At 38.4% G+C, this 24,126-nt stretch overlaps 3 protein-coding genes across 3 annotated transcripts in view; 2 read left to right on the top strand and 1 right to left on the bottom strand.

The window, feature by feature from the left end:
* Entpd5 (ectonucleoside triphosphate diphosphohydrolase 5 (inactive)) overlaps window positions 1-2,653 on the bottom strand; it is a 39,541-nt gene extending 36,888 nt beyond the window's left edge. The window contains exons 1-2 of the transcript XR_013343703.1: window positions 2,580-2,653; window positions 727-824 (exon numbers count right to left, since the gene is read on the bottom strand). The gene's annotated coding sequence lies outside the window, so the exon portion shown is untranslated. The remainder of the gene's footprint in view (window positions 1-726; window positions 825-2,579) is intronic.
* Window positions 2,654-2,701: 48 nt separating this feature from the next.
* The window catches only part of Bbof1 (basal body orientation factor 1), a 35,865-nt gene continuing 14,440 nt past the window's right edge, over window positions 2,702-24,126 (top strand). The window contains exons 1-4 of the mRNA XM_026402638.1: window positions 2,702-2,870; window positions 5,803-6,031; window positions 14,526-14,591; window positions 18,891-19,034. Of these exons, the coding sequence (XP_026258423.1) occupies window positions 2,803-2,870; window positions 5,803-6,031; window positions 14,526-14,591; window positions 18,891-19,034 (507 nt within the window). The 5' untranslated portion in view covers window positions 2,702-2,802. The remainder of the gene's footprint in view (window positions 2,871-5,802; window positions 6,032-14,525; window positions 14,592-18,890; window positions 19,035-24,126) is intronic.
* LOC113191614 (E3 ubiquitin-protein ligase RNF113A-like) lies at window positions 20,222-22,205 on the top strand. Its single transcript, XM_026401397.2, has one exon. The coding sequence runs from the start codon at window positions 20,261-20,263 to the stop codon at window positions 21,266-21,268; it is 1,008 nt and encodes a 335-aa protein (XP_026257182.1). The 5' UTR covers window positions 20,222-20,260; the 3' UTR covers window positions 21,269-22,205.

The following is a 24,126-nucleotide window of genomic DNA, read 5'->3' as shown; positions in this document are numbered from 1 at the left end:
TTATATCACATGCCAAGGTTCGGATGGATAATTTGCATATTTTGCAAATAAAATGCAAGGAGTTAATAATTATCTGTGCCACTTCAATTTGCACATAAATAGTGAATGTTAATAATTGATCTAAAATTGATAAGATTAAATTCTTGATCCCCCACCCTATTATAATAATTCCTTATAATGCCTCTGTAGGGCTATGAACTCATCATAATATACTAAGATATGTCCATTTAAGAAAATTATATATTTTTAGTATATGCAATAGAAGTAGAATGAAAGTAAATCCCATGACATTCAGAAAGACTGATGAGCCCCCTTCAGATATAGTTTGTATAGTATTATAGGATTCTAGAGGCTGTGTGAAAACAAAATTAAAAACTGTTTATCTAGTCTTTTTCACCTACAGAGTATCATCTGTTAACAAGTAATTTCAAAAATGATTTACAAGGAGAAATTGGTCTCCAAAGGAAATCACAGTAAAATCACAGATGACTTTATAGAGTAAACTCAGTTTTGGAACTACCAGAATAATAATTTTGATATATTATAGTTCTTAATTCTAGACATAGCTTGTTGAGCAACTTCACACTTGATGTAATATTATCATTGGGAAAGAAAACTGATATAATTTGGCAAAAGATAGGGAATCCAAGACAAAAACAAAACAAAAAACTATCATCCAAAAACATCTTACATACATTTATGGATGTAAGCTAGTAGAGATATTACCTTGTGTCCAGATACCTGGTCTACCTACCAGGACCATAATGATCTTGTCTGCATGAAGACTCAGTCAATATACTCCACATTTCTATGTTGACCAGGAACTACAAGAATCAGGCAGAAAAAGAATTACAAATCTATGTCAAGGAAACCCTAGGTGGCTTATTCCAAGTTTAAAAGCATTAGAAAAACAGTGAAACAAAGCAAATACATGCAGTAAAATAGTCCCTGAAACTTCATAGTAAAGCTGCCTACCATCAATTGAAGAAGGAAATGCTACCAGATAAATAGCAGCTTCCTAATGTACTATCTGTACCATCAGTTGTTTCTCACTAAACAATAACTGAATAATAACACTCAGTTCTTTGGTAGGGAATGTGGAAATTCAGAAGACTGTTGATTCTAGAACCACTTCTATCAGAGTAAAACATCTTGACATTTCTCTTGGCCATAGTCAAGTCACAACAGTTTTATCTACAAAAGCAAAGCCTATAAAAACATGTGTGATACAATAAAGTACTTTAAGTATTATGCACATATTACAAAGTACTCTTGTTATGTTTACAAATGAATCTGTAGGCCTACCTTCAAGCAAGTTTTGGGCTTCTATAATTTTTTGAATGAATTCTAAATATACAGACAATGACAGAGGATGCCCTACTCTTTCTTCTCCAAGTTATCAATAGGTTGTTTTTATAGAACTTGAGACACACAAAAATAATCGTGACTTTATAGATTTCATATCAGAGGTAACCCTTCAATGTACTGTAATTTTACTCATGGACCCATGAGAAATAGAGGTCAAAATGCACCAGAAACGGTGAGAACAAGGCATAATCATGCTAGCAGATGCCAGGTCTAAGGTTTTCAGGGCTCCTTACCAAACCGGCGAGTTTCCTCTAATCACAGAATTGAGAAATAAAAACTACGTTAAGTGAAAAAAATAAGGGAAGGGGATTATCAAAGACCTCAAGAAGGGGTATAGGATTCATTTCTCCTGGGGAAATGGAGAAGGATCTACAATGACGTTTTAAAGAAATTCGAAATATAATTTGAAATAGAGAATACCGCGGAGCAAAGCTTCAACCTCAAGCCTTAACCACGAAACTGGAAGCCAGAATACCCATCTTCCTTAATGACTCACTGACTCTCTCTCACTGAATGAAGGTATAATTGTAGAGCTCCTCCCCTGACAAATGAGAGTCCTTTCGAGTACACCTCCTTTCCGAGGTGTAGTCAAGATTTGGGGGCGGGGTGGGGGTGAAGCAAGAGCTTTCAACTTTATGCAACTTGCAGAAAAAGAGACTTCGAACGAAGGAGGTATTGGCTAATGGTCCTGGGCGGGCGGCATGGGCCACACAGGACCCAGGGAGCCCAGGATCCGCCTGGCGACCCCACTCCACGGCACCCGGACGCTCTGTCCTGCGGAAGATGACAGCCTCGCCACTGCCCTAGGAAAAGTCCTCGATTGCCTCTCAGAAACGTTTGGCCTGGGACGTCCGCTAGTGCGCCGTCCCCTAAGGAACCTGCAAGTTAGAAGCCAGGAAACGGAGAAAGATTGCAAGAGTAGCTGAGGAGCAGCAAGGTCGAGGGCAAAGCAGCCATGGTCGCGCAGGCTGCGGCGTAGAAGGTTGGCGAGAAGGAAAACTGCTAAACCGCAGCCACCACTCGGGCTACTGCGGCAGGGCGGACAGACCCGACGGGACCAAGCCTCTAGAGGCGAGGGCGCCCCAACCGCCGCGACGCCCAAGACGCCCGGCCCATAGGATTCCGTGCCACCGTCCAGCGCTGCCGCCGGCCGTGCCCAGAACTCAGCCCGAACCCGGAGCAGGCGCCGCCGCCGCCACACGCACACTCACCGCGCGCGCCGCCCTGGCGCGGCCGCCCGCCGCCCTCGGCGCGATCTCCGCCCCGCCTCCTCGCGCGGCCGCGGCGCGGCCACGTCACGGCGCGTGCGCTCTTCGCGCGCCGGCAACTGCCTTCTGGACGTTACCCTCTCCGCGTGCTGGTTTCCTTGGAGACCGAACCGGCCCGGGAGGCCCGGACAGGCAACGACGAGGCTGAGCTCCTGGAGAAGCCAAGATGCCTCCGAAGAAAAAGGACAAACGGAAAGGGCTGGGCAAGGGCAAAGGCAAAGACAAAGACTCTAAGTAAGGAGCAGCCGCCCTGGAGTCCCCTCTCCCTGGGTGCCCTCAGGGGATTTGGAACTGGCTCCCAGGCTGCCGCCCACTGGCGGGTGCATCCCGCTCTGGCTCTCCAGGCTTCTAAGGACAGCGCCTACTGTTGCTTCTAGCTTAGCCCCAGCCTGAGAGATCTCTGCTAGACGACTAAGATGATTTTGAACATCTGGAAGATGTTCTGGTCTGAGTGGTCAAAGTAATTCCTTGTGCCTTTTCAGGAATCCCGATTGGTTCGAGGAAGAACCTAAGCATTTGACCAGTTTGGGTAACTGTTTAGATATCCCAAAACTGATGAGAGGCGGGTAACGAACGCTCTAAGCACTAAACCCTTCCAAGCTTGAAGTTGCTGCTAGATTGCCACCAGGCCTATTGAGTGACCTCTGTGGCTTCTAAACATACTAGAGTTTTACGTGGTGTCCCACCATATATGGGACCACAGGAATACCCAAATTTGTGATGTTTATGGAGTAACTTGTTTGGGCGGAAATGTAGCTCAGTGGTAGAGTGCATAGATGGCATGAGTGAGGCCCAGGATTCCAAAATTCCAGGGTGATAAAAATAAAATAAATATATAAAAAAGAATTTGTTTAAGAGAGTAACTCATGTTTACTACAGACAATTTGGAAAACATGGAGGGGAGTGGAGAAAACAAGAGAAAAAAAAATCAGGGCTCCAGTTGGGGCTCAGTCGCTGAATACTCGCCTAGTAGATGTGAGGCACTGCATTTAAAAAGTAAACAAAATATGGGCTGGGGATGTGGCTCAAGCGGTAGCGCGCTCGCCTGGCATGCGTGCGGCCCGGGTTCGATCCTCAGCACCACACAGAAACAAAGATGTTGTGTCCGCCGAGAACTAAAAAATAAATATTAAAAATTCTCTCTCTCTCTCTCTTTAAAAAAAAAAAAGAAAAAAAAAAAGTAAACAAAATAAAGGCATGCTGTTCATCTACAACTATAACAAATATTTTTTTTTTTAAAAATCACCCATGGGGGCTGGAGATGCGGTAGCGCACTCGCCTGGCATGCGTGGGGCCCAGGTTCAATCCTCAGCACCACATACCAACAAAGATGTTGTGTCCGCCGAGAACTAAAAAATAAATAAAACTCACTCTCTCTCTCTCTCTCTCTCTCTCTCTCAAAAAATAAATTAATTAATTAATTAATTAATTAAAAATCACCCATGGGCTGGGGATGATGTGGCTCAAGAGGTAGCGCGCTTCCCTGTCTTGCGTGCGGCCGGGGTTTGATCCTCAGCACCACATACAAACAAAGATGTGTCTGCCGAAAACTAAAAAATGAATATTAAAAAAATTCTTTCTCTCTCTCTCTTTAAAAAAAAAAAAAAATCACCCGTAATCCCATCATCTATAGATAGTTAACTAGTACTGTCATTTTGTGATAGCCAATTATTTGTAGCTTTTTTCCCCCTTTGTATTAATGTAAGTGTTCTTCTACAGGGTATTTTTGTGTTTTGTTTTTAACAAAACTTCAGAGTTTAGCACTTTTTAAAAATGCCAAGGCCTTATCACATCTGGTATTCACTATCATTTGTTTTCAGGTTTTGGCCATATGTCTGCAGTACACATGCAAAAAATTTAGGAACATTGAGAATAACAGACCTTTTTTTTCATGGATATTCGGCTGCCCATAGTTTGAGAAACCCTGCTTTCTTTCTTCAGTCAGTGTTTGGGGTATCTATTTTAGAAGTATCTAATTTCTTACACCAATACTATGGTACCTTCTGGGAGCAAGTAGATGATTGTAGCAAGGCAGTCTATCCCTAATGCTGAAAAGAGAGATCAACAGCTGTAACAGCCTGGTGTAGGGGGTTGGAGATGGAACTGGCCTTAATTTGAAGAGAACAAAAGGTAGAGGCGAAAAGGTACTGAGGACCAAGAGTTGAAGAATGTATAATGGAGGTGACAGTATAGAAAAGTCCACTCATGTGTGTGAGAATGTTTAGAATTTAAATATAGGTGAAGCTTTTTATATATTATCAATATATTTATATATGCCTACCATGTAAAAAGGGACAGTGTTTTGTTAATACTCATACAATAAATATTTTAAAAATCTCTCCTTTTATTGTGTTAATCTTTAAATTCATTCATCCATTCATTCATTCATTCATCTTGGAAGAGCTGGGGATCAAATCCAGGGAAGGCCTATAAACTCAGTCTTTATTTAAAAAAAATCCTCTTCACCTTTGTATATACATGATTGTGGTTTGTATCTCAGGCATTTTTAAACCCTGGTGCACTGTGGTACCAACTTGTAGAATATTTAACATTCTTGCCCAAGTCATTTGATCTTTTGTTCAAGGCCCAGCCAAAACAACAAAAGTAAAAACCCAAAACAACACCCCCCCCCCACTAGGGCATGCTACAAATGTGTCCTTAGAAGAAAAGTAACAAAGTAGTAAGAACCAAAGTTCACAGCCAAGTGAATTACAAGAAAATTCAAATATGAGAAAATTAAAAGAAAAATGAAAAGTTGTAGAAGCTTTATGAAATCAATTTGACTTTCCTTCTAGTCTTTAAGAATTATGTTCCAAAACACTCTTCTAGAAAGAGGTACCTCTTAATTCTCAAGTGAAAATAAGTGTGTGTGTGTGTGTGTGTATAATATATATATATATATATATATATATATATATATATATATATATATTGCAGTTGTAGATGAACAGAATGCCTTTTTTTTTAATGTGATGCTAAGGATCAAACACAGTACCTCACACATTCTAGGCAAGCACTCTGCCGCTGAGCTGCAGCCCTAGCCCAATTAAATATATTTCATTCATTCAACAGTATTTGCTTGTATATATATACAGTGTCAAACAAAAGAGAATACTAATATAGTAGAGAAATAGTTATATACTTTTAATGTTCTCTTCCTATACAGGAAGATGATAAGACCAGAAGATACTGTGGTGGAACAAGCCAAGGCCAATGCCTCTCTTTGGGAGGCCAGGCTAGAAATCACTGAACTCTCTAGGATTGAGTATCGTGATACTTCTCGGAGACTGGCCAAAAGTAATGAGGACTTAAAGAAACTGCAGTACAAAATGGAAAAAGACACCATGTCCATATTAAGCTACCTGAAGAAGCAGGATCAGGAAAAAGATAATATGGTAGGTAGATAGAAAGCCTCCTGAGCTTCATATAATACCTCTGTGATTATATGTTTCAAGGATTTCAATATTTTGAAATTGTACATTGTTAAGACATTACAGTGAGCTTTTTAAATATATATATATATATATATATTTTAGTCGGAAAATTATATTTTTATTTGTAGGAAACCCATCTCCTCTTACACATATAAACATTTCCTAATCATCTATTTTTTGTGATGCTATAACAAACTCTTAAGAGTTTATAAAGAACAGAAAATTATTTCTTTCACTTTTTGGAGGCTGGAGTTCAAGATCCAGATGCTAATTGGTATGGCTTTCCAGTGGGGGCTTGGTTTCTTCAAAGATGGTGCTATGAAGCCAGGTTCCCTGAAGGAGAACACTCTGTTTTAGGACAGCAGAAGGAGGAAAGAAAGCAGGTAGAACTCTGCATGAAGCCATTTCATTAGGATCTCAATTCCATTCTGGAGAAAAGGAGCTCTTATGATCTAAGCATCAAAAATATATTTTAATATTTCTAAATTTGTTCTAATTAGGTGTATAATGCAGTACATTTTGATACATCATATATAAATGGAGTATAACTTCTCATTTGGTTGTACATGATGTAGAGCTACACAGGTCATGTACGCATATACACATAGGGTAATGTCCAATTTATTCTACTATCATTGCTACCCCCATACCCCCTCCCCTTCCTTCACTCCCTTCCGTCTAGTCCAAAATACCTCTATTCTTCCCCCACTTCTTATTGTGAATTAGCATCCACATATCAAGAAAATATTCTGCCTTTGGTTCTTTGGGATTGGCTTATTTTGCTTAGCATAATATTCTCCAGTTCCATCCATTTACTGGCAAATGTCATAATTTCATTCTTCTTTAAGGCTCATTAATATTCCATTGTGTATATATACCACAATTTCTTTATCCATTCATTTGATGAAGGGCACCTTGGTTGGTTCCATAGTTTAGCTATAGTAAATTGAGCTGCTATAAACATTGATGTGGCTGTATCATTGTAGTATGCTGAATTTAAGTCCTTTGGGTATAAACCAAAGTGGGATGACTGGGTCAAATGGTGGTTCCATCCTAAGTTTTCTTGGGAATCTTCATACTGCTTTCCACAGTGGTTTCACCAACTTGCAGTCCCACCAGCAATGTATGAGTGTACCTTTTACCCCACATCCTCACCAACATTTATTGTTGCTTGTATTCTTGATGATTGCCATTCTGACTAGAATGAGATAGAATCTCAGTGTAGTTTTGATTTGGATTTCTCTAATTGCTAGAGATGTTGAACATTTTTTCATATATTTTTTGATCAATTGTATTTCTTCTTTACAGTGAGCTCTTAACTCTCTTTGAAACAAAACTTTTTCAGAGTGGTTTTACTGTTATTGATATTTATTTTGAATTCTTGTCCCTTGTTTTCTTGTCTCAAACAAATAGAAAGTGATAACCACAAGGGAGCATTATGAACACTTCATTTTGCACTGGAGAATGGAACACAAGACCATTTTACTTTTGGCCACATCCCCAACCCTTTGTAAATTTTATTTTGGGAGAGGGTCTCACTAAGTTGCCCAGGCTGACCTTGATTGCCATCCTCCTGCCTTCCAAGTAGCTGGGATTACAGGCATACAACACCACACCCAATATGATCTCTGTGTTTTGATGCTGATATTTAGTTTTATTGATTTGCTAAAATTCACTGATAATCCATGATAGATTATAAACCCAGCAAATCTCTCTCTCTCTCTCTCTCTCTCTCTCTCTCTCTCTCTCTCTCTCTGCCACTTGAATCTTTTATCTTATTATACTTTATTGAAGTGTTGACAGTAAAGCTATCATTTTAGATCTGAAAGAAAAAGGGAGAGAATTAAGATTATGGAGCCACTATTTTGTGCCAGGCACTATGCTGGCTACTAATTATCTCCTTTAATTCTTTTAATAACCACATGTAGCCAAAATATTGTTATGTCCATTATATAGACAAAGAAATTGGCTCTCAGGACAGGTAAGTTGCCCAAGTCACAGAGCTAGTAGGCATTAAAGGTGGAATTTAGGTGTAACTACAAATTTTCTTTCTGCCTCTATAAACTGCTTGGAAACCCAAGGAAATTTCCACTATGTTGAGGATGTAAGCTTCCTTTACATAATATTTGTAGTTTTTCTATTTGTGTATGCATACTGATAAATAGGACATTCCATAGTCATTAAAATGTATATAAATAGTATCATATTGTACAGATCTTTTGCAACTTTTTGAGACAGTTCTTGCTGTGTTGCCCAGGCTGGTGGTAAACTCCAGGCTCCTCCTGCCCCAGCCTCCTCAGTATCTAGGACTATAGTTGCATGCCACCAAGCCTGACTCAGCATCTTGTTTTTGTTTTTGTTTTTTTACTCAACATTGTTATTGTGATATATTCACAAAAATCACATGATTCAGTTTATTTTCTTAAAATTTATTAATAGGTATATTCTATTTTTTCATTCATTTTAACTGCTTTATAATATACTATTAAATAAACCAAGATTTAAGTTTATCCCCCATTTTTTTCACTGTTACAATAAACATCACTGTTACAATGAACATTCCTGTATATGTCTGCCTGAGACCACATGTGGGGGATTCTTTAGACTAGATACCAGGAAGTAAGATTTTAAATTATGGGGTAAACTCAGCTTCAATTTCACAAGAGTTTTTTAATTTTGTGAGCCAGATGCCATGGCACAAACCTGTGAGAAACTAATGTGACTCCATTTTAAAAAAATAAATAACAGCAGCTTCTACCTCAAGTCCTGTCCTAAGGAAGGTGGCGTGACCCTTGTCCTTGGAAAAACCCACAGAACACTCCTAAATACATAACCCACCCCGCTGAGTTGTTTGTAAATAACAGGAGAGGTCTGCTGTGCCAGGTGTCCCTGACTCAGTTAGGCTAGGTGAGGACCCATGGCAACCCCCTAGCAACCTCCAATCAGCATAAGACAGGGAAAATACCTGGGATGCCAGATGACCCCCAAGTAGTTTATGGTGGTTGATAACATGTTGGGAAACCATGTAGTTTAGCACGTACACCCCTCATGGCCTAAACCAATCAGTTCAAAGGAACCCCCTTCTTGTACTAGCCAATCACCCCTAACCAACTTGTTCCCGCCATTGAATGTGCTAATCAATGTTAAGTGTTGTTTGATTTTCCCGCGGTATGGAATGATTTGCTGTGCGGTGTTGTGAAGCATAGAGTATCCCCCCCCAAAAAAACCTATAAAATCTCACTGAACAAAGGACCAGGACTCACTCCCTGGGACCGCTGCGTCGGGAACGGTTGTGAGTCCAGGCTCCAGCTTGCAATAAAGACTCTTGTGTGCTTGCATCAGATTCGGCTCCTGGAGGTCTATTGGGGTCTCACGAATCTGGCATAACACCTGTAATCCCAGCAATTTTAGGCTTAAGGTAGGAGGTTCACAAGATTAAGGCCCATTTAGGCAATTTAGCAAGACTTGGTCTCAAAAATTTTTTTAAAAAGCCTGATGGGTGGGACTGGGGTTGTGGCTCAGTGGTAACACACTTGCCTAGCATGCCTGAGACAAATAAATAAAAATAAAGATTCAACAACTAAAAAAAAAAGCCTGGTGTGGTGGCACACCCCTGTAACCTCAGGGTCTGAAGAAGCTAAGGCAGGAGAATTGCAAATTCAAGGCCAGCTTCATCAATTTATCAAGGCCCTAAGCAATTTACTGAGACTGTGTCTCTAAATAAAAAATAAGGGCTGGGGTTGTAGCTCAGTGTTTGAGCGCTTGACTAGCACGTGCGAGGGTTTGATCCTCAGCGCCACATAAAAATAAATAAAAGGTATTGTGTCCAACTATAACTAAAAAAATAAATCTTAAAATAAGTAAATAAATAAAAAGGGCTAGGGATGTATCTCAGTGGTTAAGCCCTCCTGAATTCAATCCCTGGTACAAAAAAAAAAAAAAAAAAAAAGGATTGGAATAAAGCTCAGAGGGAGAATTCTCGGTTCAACCCCCAGTACCACACATGAAAAATTATTTTACCCAGGGCCTTGTGCATGCTAGGTAAATGCTTTACCACTGAGCTACACCTCCAGCCCCCACAAAGGATTATTAAATCTGAGCTCCAGAGGTGTTATACCAATTTATATTGTCACAAATGATGTATTACCCACATATGACTCAACCCTTGGTATTGTATTTAATAGTTGTTGCCAATCTTATGAGTGTAAATTATTCTATCATTGTTGTTGTAATTTGTATTTTCCTTACAACTATTCAACTTGGACATCTTTTATATGTTCCTTCATCCATTTTGCACACACACTGGGGATTAACTGAACCCAGGGCCTTACACATGCTAGGCAAGTACTCTACAAGTGAGCTATACCCTCAGCCCCTTCACTATTTTTTATTGTTTATGTTTTTGTTTCAGTACACATAAATAAACCAGAGTGAAGTAGAGCAAGGCTGGCTATATAAGGATGACATACAAATTCACGTATAATTCCATAGTTTTTCAAATGCCACCATTTCAGTGATAAGACATCTTATCTCCCTGTATAAATATTAAAACCAACCCTATTCCAGCATTCTCTAATCTTATTACTTCTTTTTCTTTGTGACATTTATTACTTTCCATCTATTAATAATGCATGTCACTTACATATTTGTCTATTGTCCCTTTTCCTAAATAGAATGAAACCTCACAGAAGAAGACAACTTGGGGCCTCTTGTTGTTGTTAAGGATTATATCACCTGAGCAACAGGGCCTAGCACATAGTAGCCATTCAGTACATTCTTTTTTGCTATGTATGAATATACTAATACTTTGAATTGTTATGAATGTACTGATGTTTTTAAAAAGTTAATAGCAATAACAACTAAATTCAAGATGATATTGAAAGTACATTAGAGAAGTCAAACAACTGAACATTTATATGGATTTTATGTATTTTATTAAAGTCTAATTTTTTATGCATTTTTTTACATTCTCAGACAATTTCTGTTTTAAAAATTACTTTTTGAATAGTAGGTGTTATATACATTGTCCCCCTATAAAATATTAATCTAAAGTAAGTTTTTTAATCAGCCATACAAATAGTTTTTGAAATTAATTAATAGACACTCTGCATCCTACTTTAGTTAATTAGTATTGGTTTGTATTTATCAGTATCACTTACTTGTATTTTCAGATTGAGATCTGCCTCTGTATATCAGAGGCCAGCATCTTGCTGTAGCAAATGTGGTTTCTTACAATCATGGGTTCCCATTAAAACCAAAGAAACTGGGGCTGGGGATTTAACTGAATGGTAGAGCACATGCTTAGCATGCCCCAGGCCCTGGGTTCAATCCCCCAAAACAAGAATAACAATAATAAAAACAAAGAAAGTATATTGGGAAGAAGAAAAAAATCAGATTAAATAAATATCAGTTAATTAGCTCTCCCATAGTTTCCATTTTTTTGTTTTTAAGATGAGGTCTCACTATGTTGCCCAGGCACTGACCTTGAACTCCTTGGCTCAAGTAATCCTCCTGCCTCAGCCTCCCACGTAGTTAGGGCTGTAGGTGTATCTGGCTTCTTCCATAGTTAATTATTATCTATTTTTCAGTATTCTATAAATGTGTTATTTTCTGAAACTCTTTATAGTATTACTTCACATTAATTATAGAAATATTAGAAATGAAATTTTTCTTATGAAATGTGTTTTGAAAACAATTTTGTCTTGAACAAAACTAGGAGATTTTCTCAAAGACTGGGTTTTTGTATTTGAGGATTTGTTGAATCAATCATAAAGTAATCTTATTAAGTGTCACACCTGTTCTATGTGACTTGGGACTGTTCCAATATATTTTTTAAATTTCTAGATTTTTCTTAAGCTGCTCTAAGATAATATTTTATAATATATTACTTCTAAATCCTCTGATTCTATAACCATATCAATGAATCTTTAGTTTAAAAAGCTACTTAGGTTCCCCACTGAAATGGACCAGCATTCCCAGAGAAGCACCTGGAACTAATTAGAAAAAACTATTGATTCCAGGATTTAGGTAGGATGTAAAAGATAACCCTGGAATATCTTATTGTGCCAGAAAGTGAGTAAATGTTAAAGTACACAAAGGCTAGCTTGAAGAGACTACAATTGACTAAATCTGAGACAACCAAAACAAACATTGGCAATAATAGATTGTAACTTATTGAATAAAAAAAAGAATCCTAAGTCTACACTATTAATTATACATACATTAATAAATAAGGGAGGGGCCTAGGGATGTAGCTCAGTGGTAGAGTGCTTGCTTAGCATCTGTGAGGCTCTGGGTTAGATCTTTAGCACCACCAAAAATGAAATTTTAAATAAATAATAATGGGGTGGGAATATAGCTTAATGGTAGAATACTTGCCTAGCATGTTCAAAGCCTTGAGTTTGATTCCACAGAACTGCATAACAAAAACAAAAAACACCAAACAACCAAGTAAATAAAGGAGAGGGGAAATTTTTTCTTACATAGAATGCCAATTAATACATTTCTAAGGAGTGATGAAGCTAGAAAAATCACTATTTGGAATCAGTCAAGAATTATCAGCGGACCTATAAAGTTGGCCCTAATTCAATCCTTCTAAGAGGCAACTGAACACAAAAAGATACCCCAGTTATGTGAGTGCTCAGAATAAAGGCTGTGTTAGGACAACACAGAGAGGGCAGCCATAGGTAAACCAAGGAGAGCGGCCATGGGAAAACCAACCTGCCAACACTTTCATCTTGGACCTCCAACATCCAGAACTTTGAAAAATAAATTCATGTTGTTTAAATAACCTATTTTGTGATATTTTGTTATGGTACCTGCTACCATAGTTTGCTAAACTAATACAGTAGGGTTATTGGGAGGATTAATTAAAATAATCTGTTAAAAGAACTTAGAATGGTGGCTAGCATTTAATATCCAATTTAAAAAACGAGAATTATCTATGGATGCTAGAACTAGTAGGTGAAAGTTTGATGAGGAGGACACTATTTGCATAGTCTCAAAATATGTTTCCACAAATTTCTTAATAATTATAAAAGGAAAACCATAATTTTTAAATGGAGAAAACTGGCAGACATAATCTTATTCAACTGATTGTATTAACGTCATTCACCTCAGGATGGGATGTACTAAAAAGGATATATTATCACTTAGGTAGAATATGCATTTCCTAAATACATAGTAGCCCATAAGGAGACATCAGAAAAGCCCAACCTTGTGCAGTGTTCTTCAAAAATACTGATATAGGTCAGACATGGTAGCACATGCCTGTAATCCCAGCTACTTGAGAGGCTGAGGCAGGAGGATTACAATTGAGGACAGCCTGGGCAATTTAATGAGACCCTGTCTCAAAATAAAATTTCAAAAGGGCTGGGGATATAGCTTAACAGTAGAGTACCCTGGGTTCAATCTTTAGTACCATAAGAAGAAAGAAAGAAAAAGAGATGTTAGAGTCTGTAAACAAGTCAGGATGGCGCCTGGCATTTTGCCAAAGGGAGTGGTTTATGAAGTAACGCCAGCGAGCCATTAAGTGTGGAGATTCCTTATTGGTTGACTGCTATATCTGGTTTATGTTAATTAGATAAGCTGTGTGGAATGTATAAATACCCCTCCTGTCCTACAATAAACGGCTCCCACTCCTGCTGTATCAATGTACACAAGTTGCTTGTCACCCCGCCCCCCCCATTAGTTTGCTGCAGCTGGACTGCGGCAAAGAGAGGTGTACACATACCATGGAATATTATGCAATCTGAAAAAGGAAATCCTGTCATATGCTTCAACATGGTGAACCTCAAGGACATTATGCTAAATCAAATAAGCCAATCACAAGAGGTCAAATACTATTTGGTTCCTCTCATTTGAAGTATATAAAGCAATCAAAAAACGAGGGATTGGGATTATTGCTCAGTGGTAGAGCACTTGCCTAGCATGTGTGAAGCACTGGGTTCAATTCTCAGTACTACATATAAATAAATAAAATAAATGTCCATCAACAACTAAAAAAAAATTTTTTTTTAATTGTAAAAACAAAGTATAATGAGGTTGCCAAGGGCTGTGGGGAAAGGGAAGGGAGCATTAGTGCTTAATGGGTATAGAGTTTTAATTTTGCAAGATTGAAAAGTTTGAGATATTTTGTACAACAATGTAAATGTATTTAAAACTACTGAACTGTGCACTGAAAATGGTGAAGACTGTGAATTTAATGGTGTGTTTTTTAACCACGCATTAAAAAAAAAATCACCTAGGTAATTCTCTGATGATAGCTTGGTTTTGGAGATTGCCAATAACAGATTAAGGATATGGGAAAACTCCTGTCCCGTTCTCCTCTTTCTGCTTTACTACCTCTCCTACCCCACTGGTCTTAATATTATGTAAAATACTAAAATATGTGAGTGAAAGTAGACTACAGAACAATTTTAACATCTTCCTGACTTTGTATTTTCATCTTTCTCAGATTGAAAAGCTAAAACAACAACTGGCTGAGACGAAAGAAAAAGCTCAAGAGGAGAAGGAAAAATTAGTGAGTATTTATATATACTAATACTTCATTTGCTAGGTAGTCAGGTTTTTAGTGAGCTCAGATATTTAAGACCTGATAAGTGGAAAAGTTTAAAGCCTACATACTTAAACTCAAAAAGAACATATTATAGGCAAGGTATGGAAGCATATACCTATAATTCCAGAGGCTGGGGTAGGAGAATTTCAAGTGTGAGATCAACCTCAGCAACTTAGTGAGGCCCTAAGGACTTAGAGAGACCCTGTCTCAAAATAAAACATTAAAAAAAGGCTGGGGATGTGGTTAAGAACCCTTGGATTCAATTCCTAGCACCAATGATAATAATAATTACAACAATAACAACATATTATGAAATTTTTATTGTAGAAAACTTAGAAAATTATCTGGTATTAGGGGTGCTTACTGATCCTACTTGTATTGCTCCTGGTGCTTTTCAGTAGACAAGCTAAGAAATACATATTAGCCCTTACTAATATTTTCCGTTCAGTTGCAGGAATATAGGATTTTTACTTAACTTTACCTGCATCTCGTTTCTCCCTTGCCAAAGCCCTGCTTTTTTTTTCTTTTTAAAGAGAGAGTCAGAGAGAAAATTTTTTTTAATATTTATTTTTTAGTTTTCGGCGGACACAACGTCTTTGTTTGAATGTGGTGCTGAGGATCGAACCCAGGCCGCACGCATGCCAGGCGAGCGCGCTACCGCTTGAGCCACATCCCCAGCCCCAAAGTCCTGCTTTTTAATGATGTCAGCATAATTACCACATTGCTTAGAACTTAATGCATTTACAATCTCAGAATATTTATGCTACCACCAACAATAGATTATTGGAACCAGTTTTAGATTTTAGGGGTGGCATTTTCTCTGTAGGATATATACCAATAAAAATGCATGACCAAAATTGCAAGGTTTAAAAACTATGTGAAGTTCCTTTCTTTATGGTATGCCACCAACTCAACAATAGATTTTACTTTCAATTTTTTTTTTAAACTGGGGATTGAACCCCCAGGGGTGCACCACTGAGCTGTATTCCCAGTCCCTTTTATTTTTTATTTTTGAGACAGGGTCTGCTTAGGGCCTTTCTAATTTGCTGAGGCTGGCCTTGTATTTGTAATCCTCCTGCTTGTGAGTCATAGGGATTACAGGCAAGTGCCTGCCTGCTTTTGAGTTTTAGAGGTTGCTTTTTTTTTTTTTGGCATTGGGGACTGAACCCACTAAGCTACACCCCTAGTCCAGAAGTTGCTTTTGTGTTTCTTTGTTTTTGTGCTGGGGCCAGAACCCAAAGGCACTTTACCACTAAGATGCATCCCCAGTCCTTTTTTTTTTTTTTTTTTTTTTTTTTTTGAGATAGGGTCTCCCTAAGTTCCTGAGGCTGGCTTCAAATTTGTAATCCTTCTGCCTCTGCCCCCAAGTCACTGGGATTGCAGGCATGGATCACTATGCCCAGCTAGAATTTGCTTTTTAAAAATTTTTATTTTGCATGTAAAATTTTGTAATTATTGTAGTTATTTACATGGTTCCAAAATCAAGACTGACATATATACTGAGAAATGTAACCTCTATCCACGTCTTTTCTACATTATTCTCTCTCTCCCTGTAGGTAACCATTTTATTTATTATAGGTATATCCTTTCATTTTAAAAATGTATATTTTGTAATAAGTTTTAACACAAGGTAAAAGGTAGCATACAGTATACCTAGACCAGCACCTTTCTTTTCTCATATAACAGTATTTTATTTTATAACCCAGGAGCACTTTACCAGTCAGCTACATCCCAGTCCTTTTCATTTTTTATTTTGAAACAGGGTCTAGGTTCAAGCTGGCCTTGATCTTTTCCATCTTCCTTCCTTAGTCTCCTGAGTCAATAGGATTACAGGCATGGGCCTCCACATCCAGATTACTCAATAGTATTTTTTGGAGGTCATGGTAATATGAAGTGTTTTCTAAAATGGTCCTTGTTTTGGTCAGTATGGACTGTTATGACAGAATACCGTAGACTGAGTACACCCCTAGTCCAGAAGTTGCTTTTGTGTTTCTTTGTTTGTTTTTGTGCTGGGGCTAGAACCCAAAAGCACTTTACCATTGAGATATAACTCCAGACTCCAGTCCCTTTTTTTTTTTTTTTTTTTTTTTTTTTTTTAGACAGGGTCTCCCTAAGAGAGAGCTTAAGCTTTTGTTAGCTTAAACAACTAACATTTGTTTGTCACATTTTGGGAGGCCTAAAGTCTGAGGTCAGAATGCCAACATGGTTAGATTCTTGGTGAGGATCCTTCTCTCCGTTCACAGACAACTGCCTTTTTTTCCCGTATTCTCATATAGAAAGAAAGCTAGCTCTAGGTGCTTTATCTCTTCATAAAGGGATTGACCCCACTGGGCACAGTGGCACACACCTGTAATCCCAGCTACTATGGAGGCTAAGGCAAGAGGATTGAATGTTCGAGGCCAACCTTGGCACTTAAGCGAGACCTCTCTTGAAAGAGAGATAGATAGATAGACAGATAGATAGATAAATAAATAAAGGGTTGGGGATGTAGCTCAGTGGTAAAGGGCTCCTGGGTTCAATCCCCAGTTCCCCCCAAATAATAAATGCACTGATTCTATCATAAAAGCTTCACCTTCTTTTCCACATCTAAACCTAATTACCTTCCAAAACACATGCCTCCAAATACCATCACACTGGCGATTACAGAATTAGTATATTGGTGGGGACACAAACATTCAGTCCATAGAAGTGCTCTTTTTGATAGATAGTTGGGTTGCTATTATACCATGGTGTTCCAGTAAAGACTAGTATATTTATTTTTTTCACATGCTACTGCATCTTTGGCATAGACTCCTGGAAGTAGTTTTATAAGGTCAAAGAAAATATCTGATTTTCTAGAAATTAGAAAATTTCCCTGTATATGTATTGTGCTATTTTGTAATGCCATAACTATATATGAGATTTCCTCTTTCTTCAGAGCTTGACCAATAGAATCTAATATCAAAATTTTTGCCAGTGTGATAGATAAGAAACTATATATTGGGGCTGGGTTTGTAGCTCAGTGGTAGAGCACTTGCCTTGCACACGTGAGGCCCTGGGTTCGATCCTCAGCACCATGTAAAAATAAGTAAATAAAAATAAAGATATTGTGTTCATCTACAACTAAAAAGAAACTATGTATTTCTCTTTTTGGGGGATGTTTTGAGCATTTCTTCATATATATTTTTTCACATAAGTACATGTGTATGCATAGTTACATATATATATTTATTTATTTTGAGGATTTGAACCTACAGGTGCTTTACCATTAAGCTACATCCCCAGCGCTTTTAATTTTTTTTTTTTTGAAAAAGGGTGGCCTTGAACTTGTGATTCTTTTTTTTTTTTTTAAAGAGAGAGAGAATTTTAGTATTTATTTTTTAGTTTTCGGCGGACACAACATCTTTGTTTGTATGTGGTGCTGAGGATCGGGATCCTTAACGGGCCGCACACATGCCAGGCAAGCGAGCTACCGCTTGAGCCACATCCCCAGCCCAAACTTGTGATTCTCTTGCCTAAGCCTCCAGAGTAGCTGGATTACAAGCATATACTACTGTGCCTGGCTGATTTTTTTTTTTTAATGTTTGAGGACCATTTGCATTTCTTTTAATATTTTTTTGTTCATTTTCCTCATTTTTTCTTCCTTTTTCTCCCTCCTTTATTTTATTCCTTGTCCTGTTTTCCTCTTTCTCCTTTTCTTCCTTCCTTTCCATTCTGCTTTCTCCTTCTACTGTTTTCTTTTATTAGGGATATATATATATATATATATATATATATATATATATATATATCCTCCCTTTGATTCTTAACTAATTTTTTTTCTTTTTAAATTTTTTTTTAATCTTAGCTGACTGATTTTAATTTAGGTTTAGGGATATATTATACTCCCAGTGCTGAGATCAAATTTACAGCCTCGTGCATGGGAGGCAAGTACTCTACAGCTGAGATACATTCCTAGTTTCCTTATGCCCCTTTTGAATTTTAAATTTTGGGAGGTTTTTATTTTTGTTTTTTATTTTCTTATGCCCTTTTTAAAATAAATATCTGCATTTTCTTTCTTTCATAGAAGACCAACCTGATAGAAAATTTTTCATAATTTTTTTCTTATTCAAGGCAGTTATTTTACAGAAATTAAAATTTTATGCAAAATTTAAAACTTAATACAAAAATTAAAGTGGGGCATTTCCTCAAAGAAGATATAGTAGTGGCTTAATTCTTCAAATAGACTGTAACTCTTTGGAATGTCTGTTTTTCCTAACTCATTTGCCTCTTTTTTGAACACAGGAACAAAAGCATACTACACAAATAAATGAGCTGGAGGGACAGTTCCATCAAAAAGCCATAGAAATTGGCATGATTCAGACAGAGCTAAAAACAATAAAACAATTCCAGAAGAGAAAAGTTCAAGTGGAGAAAGAATTAGATGATGTAAGTTTCTTTCTTGGAGATTAGAATTAACTGCTTAGATCTGCAAAAGCCTTAACAAATTTATGCCTATGTCGCATGACAAATTAGAGATTATTTGAGAGAAAAAGAGGAAGCCAAATGTCTCCATAGGCTATTTGTTTTTTCCCTAAGCATTGATTTGTGAATTCAACCAAACCTCAGCCAACACACCCTCCCATGATTATCAGCAGTTAACCTTTGGACTGACTTCAGTAAGAAGGGAAATGCCAGTTCTAGAAAAAAAGTAGCAAGTTTCTAAAATGAGTCCCTAAGTCTGACCCACATTCTAGGAGTGGCAAATTAGGTTCCATTATTTGAAGGGAAGAGTGTCAAAAAAATGGTGCACACATTTTAAGACCTCCACTGTTGTCCACAGTATACACAGCTGCGGTTATTAAAATATTGTTCTGGGGTTCAGATCACCAGAATAGTTTTTAGTGTCACTTTACAGTAAACGGATATTGTCTAAATACCTTAGTGTGAAAGTCCCTAAACCAACTTAGGGACATCATTATCTCTTTGCTACTTCCACTCTTCCCTACACACACACACACACACACACACACACACACACACACCCCCTCCCTTTAATCCACCCAAACTGGATATTCACTTATATCTTAAGTATTTTCTCTCTTGCTTGTTCACACTGTTTAGTTAAAGGTGCTGAGGATCGAACCCAGTGCCTCACACGTGCTAGGCAAGCACTCTACCACTGAGCCAGAGCCACAGCCCCTCACACTGTTTTTAAAATCTGGAATGCATTCCTGATGGATCTCTGTCCTTTAAATTTTACCTAGTCTTCAAAGTCTCGGCTCAAATGCATGTTGTCCATGAGACCGTCCCCAGAAGTCCTGTTAAAACGTGAGAATTCTCTGTACCTTTATAAAAGGCATTATATTACTTAGCCCAACCTATCTTGAAATTATATTTATTTATTTGTCTTATATCGCCTACTATATTGTAAATTCTATGAGGCACGAACAGTGTAGTCTTTAGTGTTCAGCGAAATCCAAGAAACGCAGCATTGCTTAATAAAGTCCTGTTGAAGGCGGAGCGGGTCTTCGGAACCCGGCGCTGGCGGTCTGCGCCTGCGCTCTGGCTGTGCCCGCCTTCGCCTCCGGCCGAGCGCACCGCCCCCAGTGACGTGAGGCTCCGCGCCACCCAGCGCGGCGCGCCGCAGCCGTTTAGGCGCGCGAGGCTCCAAGATGGCAGAGCGGGTCTCTCCAGGAAAGTCAACAGACCAGGTGTGTCCCTTCCTCTTTAAAAAGCCCGTACGGAAAGGGGCTGCAGGCCGCAGAAAGCGTCGGGTGTGTGACCCGGAGCCCGGGGAAAGCGGTAGCAGTAGTGACGAAGGCAGCTCTGTGGTTCGACCAGAGAAGAGGCGGGCGATTCACAATCCAATGATACAGAAGACCCGCGGCAGCGGTAGACAGAAGGCGGCCCACGGCAACTTCAGTAGCGAGGAGGAGGAGGAGGAGGGTCTAGGCGTGGTCTACAGGTCCACCCGCTCGGCGAAGCCTGTGGGGCCAGAGGATATGGGGGCGACAGCTGTCTATGAGCTGGACACAGAGAAGGAGCGCGACGCCCAAGCCATCTTTGAGCGCAGCCAGAAGATCCAGGAGGAACTGAGGGGCAAAGAAGATGACAAGATCTATCGGGGAATCAATAATTACCAGAAATTCATAAAGCCCAAGGACACGTCTATGGGCAATGCCTCCTCCGGGATGGTGAGGAAGGGCCCCATCCGAGCCCCTGAGCATCTCCGAGCCACTGTGCGCTGGGATTACCAGCCCGACATCTGTAAGGACTACAAGGAGACTGGCTTCTGCGGCTTCGGAGACAGCTGCAAATTCCTCCATGACCGTTCAGATTACAAGCACGGTTGGCAGATAGAACGTGAGCTTGATGAGGGTCGATACGGTGATTATGAAGAAGAAAATTATGAAGTGGGAAGCGATGATGAGGAAATACCATTCAAGTGTTTCATCTGTCGTCAGACATTCCAGAACCCAGTCGTTACCAAATGCAGGCATTATTTCTGCGAAAACTGTGCACTACAGCATTATCGCACCACCCCGCGCTGTTATGTCTGTGACCAGCAGACCAACGGTGTCTTCAATCCCGCAAAAGAGTTGATTGCTAAACTGGAGAAGCATCGACCTGCAGCAGAGGGCAGTGCTTCCGATATCTCAGGAGACCCCCATGGGGTCTAATCCTCATTACTTAGGTTTTCCATAATTGTCAAATCTCAAAATAAATATTTTGTTTTTCTTTTGATAATCCTACGAACACACCAAAACAACCATGATTAAAGGAATATCAAGATTTTCTAGACGGAATATAAAGTTTTGTTTTATGTAAAAATGCTGCAAATTGAAGCAATATAGTTAAATTTTGAGAAACTCTCAACATAACCAACCCATGTCTAGATATATATCTTGAATAAAAATGGGTTAACATTCTAATTGGTCATGGTGATTTTTTGAAAAGACCAACGTTGCCACCTACTGGAAGAATAGATTTCAGACCTTTCAAAGAGGGCTGTTGAGGACTTCAAATTCAAAGGCAAAAGTTACAAGTTTATGGGAAAAATAAGATGATTCTGTGGAATTCCAAATGTGGAATAAATGAGACAGGTGTAGGGGCCTATGAACTTCAAATTGGAGGTATACATTAGGGACATTTTACTGTGTATATAGAATTTGTTGTACAACTTGAAAAGAGACTATATTTGGAGTATCAAAAAGTATTCAAGGCATACATTCTTAAAGAAAAAAGTGGATTTCTATCTGCCTAACAGAAGAAACATATATTGGAGATTGAAGTTATTATTTTTGTTACTTTTGATAATGTTCATTTTAGCAAGTTAGAGAATAAAAAAAAGAAGAAAATAAAAATAACTCTAGCCCCCACAATTATACAACCTAGAGATAACCATTGTTAATATTTTGGTGTAGTCTTTGATTCTATGTTGAAATATATTTTAAAATGTATGCTATTTTTTTTTAGAAGTAAAGTGATGTTGTACAAGTTGTTAACCTAATTTTTCACATTATATATTATGAACATATTTCAATGCTGTGGTATTTTTCTATAAAATCTTTTGAATAAATGCATGGGATTCCATTGGATAGACATGAATTTATTAGTTCCTTTTCTGTAGGGTATTTGGACTTTTTTTCTAATTTCTCACTATTAATAAAGTATGATGTACATCTAAGGCATAAAGAAATTTCTATATCTGGGTGGGGTTGTGGCTCATCGGTAGAGCGCTTGCCTAGTGTGTGTGAGGCCCTGGGTTCAATCCTCAGCACCACATAAAAATAAATAAATAAAGGTGTTGTGTCCAACTACAACTAAAAAATAAACATAAAAAACCTCCCAAATTTCTATATCTTTAATTAGTTTTTAGGATACTTCTTAGAATTGGAATATATAATTTAGGAACATGACATCAGTTGTGATGGGTACATGCCTGTAGTCCCAGCTACACAGGTGGCTGAGGCAAGAGGATTGCTTGAGTCCAGGAGTTCCAGGCTATAGTGCAATATGCCTAATGGGTGTTCACACTAAGTTTGACATCAATATGGTGACCTGGAAATGGGACCAACAGGTTGCAAGTACTGATAAGTACTGAGATTGTGCCTGTGAATATTCACTGCCCTCCAGTTTGGGCAACATAGTAAGACCCCATCTCCGAAAAAAAAGAACATGAACTTCTAAAAATTTGTGATGCACATTGCCTGATAATCACTTGAAAGATTTATTAATTATAGATTTTTGGAGAAGTCTAATGGTATATGAGAGGGCTATTGCCACACTCTTTTAATAGAAGATATTTCTATAAACTCATGAGTTGACCTTAATTTTGAGTCACAGATTACAGGTATGCACCTCCATACTCAGCTAAATTGACATATGTTTGAAAGTCTTTGACCCTATGTGGCCATTTAAAAAGGTGTATTAAATTTTAGGAAGAAAGAATAACATCTGCTGGGCGCATGCCTGTAATCCCAGTGGCTTGGGAGGCTGATACAAGAGGATTGCGAATTCAAAGCCAGCCTCAGCAAAGGTGAAGTGCTTAGCAACTCAGAATTCTGTCTCTAAATAAAATACAAAATAGGGCTGTGGCTCAGTGGGCGAGTACCCCTGAGTTCAACGCCTGGTACCCCCCAAAATAAATAAAATGGTGCTCATTTAAAAAAAAAGATCTCAAAGAGATCATATAAAATGGAGATTTAGTGAGCAGAACAGAGATTACACAAAGGAAAATTGTTCCATATAGGAAGGACAGTTTTAGACATGATATTCACTAATTTATATATTAAACAGATACTATGCTAAGTACTTTACATGCATTATTTATTACTGAATCCTTACCAACCCCTGTGAGGTTGGTACTATTACTATCCTCTTTTTATCCTGGCAACTTGAGACCACGTCAAACGTCAAACAGCTGGTGAGAGAGGAAGCTCTTGATTTTATTACCTTTCTTTTTTTTATTTTTTATTTTTTAGTTGTAGATGGACACAATATCTTTTTATTTTATTTATTTTTATGTGGTGCTGAGGATAGAACCCCCAGTGCTTCACACGTGAGGGTGAGTGCTCTACCACTGAGTCACAACCCCAACCCTCCTTTCTTTTTCTTTAATTTTTTTTCTTAGTTGTTGATAGACCTTTATTTTATTTATTTATACATGGTGCTGAGAATCGAAACCAGTGCCTCACATATATCAGTCAAGTGCTCTACTGCTGAGCCACAGCCCCAGGCCTTTATTGCCTTTTTTGTGGTATGAATGTTAAAGTATGCCAGATGCCTATTTTATTTATTTATTTATTTATTTATTGCGTGTATGTGGTGCTGGGGATTGAACCCAGGGGCTTGTGCATATGAGGCAAGCCCTCTACCAACTGAGCTATATCCCCAGCCCCTCAATCTTATTTTTATTATTTATTTTTTGCTGGTACTGGGATTTGAACCTGGGGGTACTCTACCTCAAGCTACATTTCCAGCCATTTTAAATTTTTAAAATTTTAAAATTTGAGACAGGGTTTTACTAAGTTGCCCA

This window comes from Urocitellus parryii, chromosome 6, assembly GCF_045843805.1.
Source record: "Urocitellus parryii isolate mUroPar1 chromosome 6, mUroPar1.hap1, whole genome shotgun sequence".
Taxonomy (NCBI): domain Eukaryota; kingdom Metazoa; phylum Chordata; class Mammalia; order Rodentia; family Sciuridae; genus Urocitellus; species Urocitellus parryii.
Note: the sequence above shows the minus strand (reverse complement) of the source record. Positions and strands in the feature narration are given on the sequence as shown.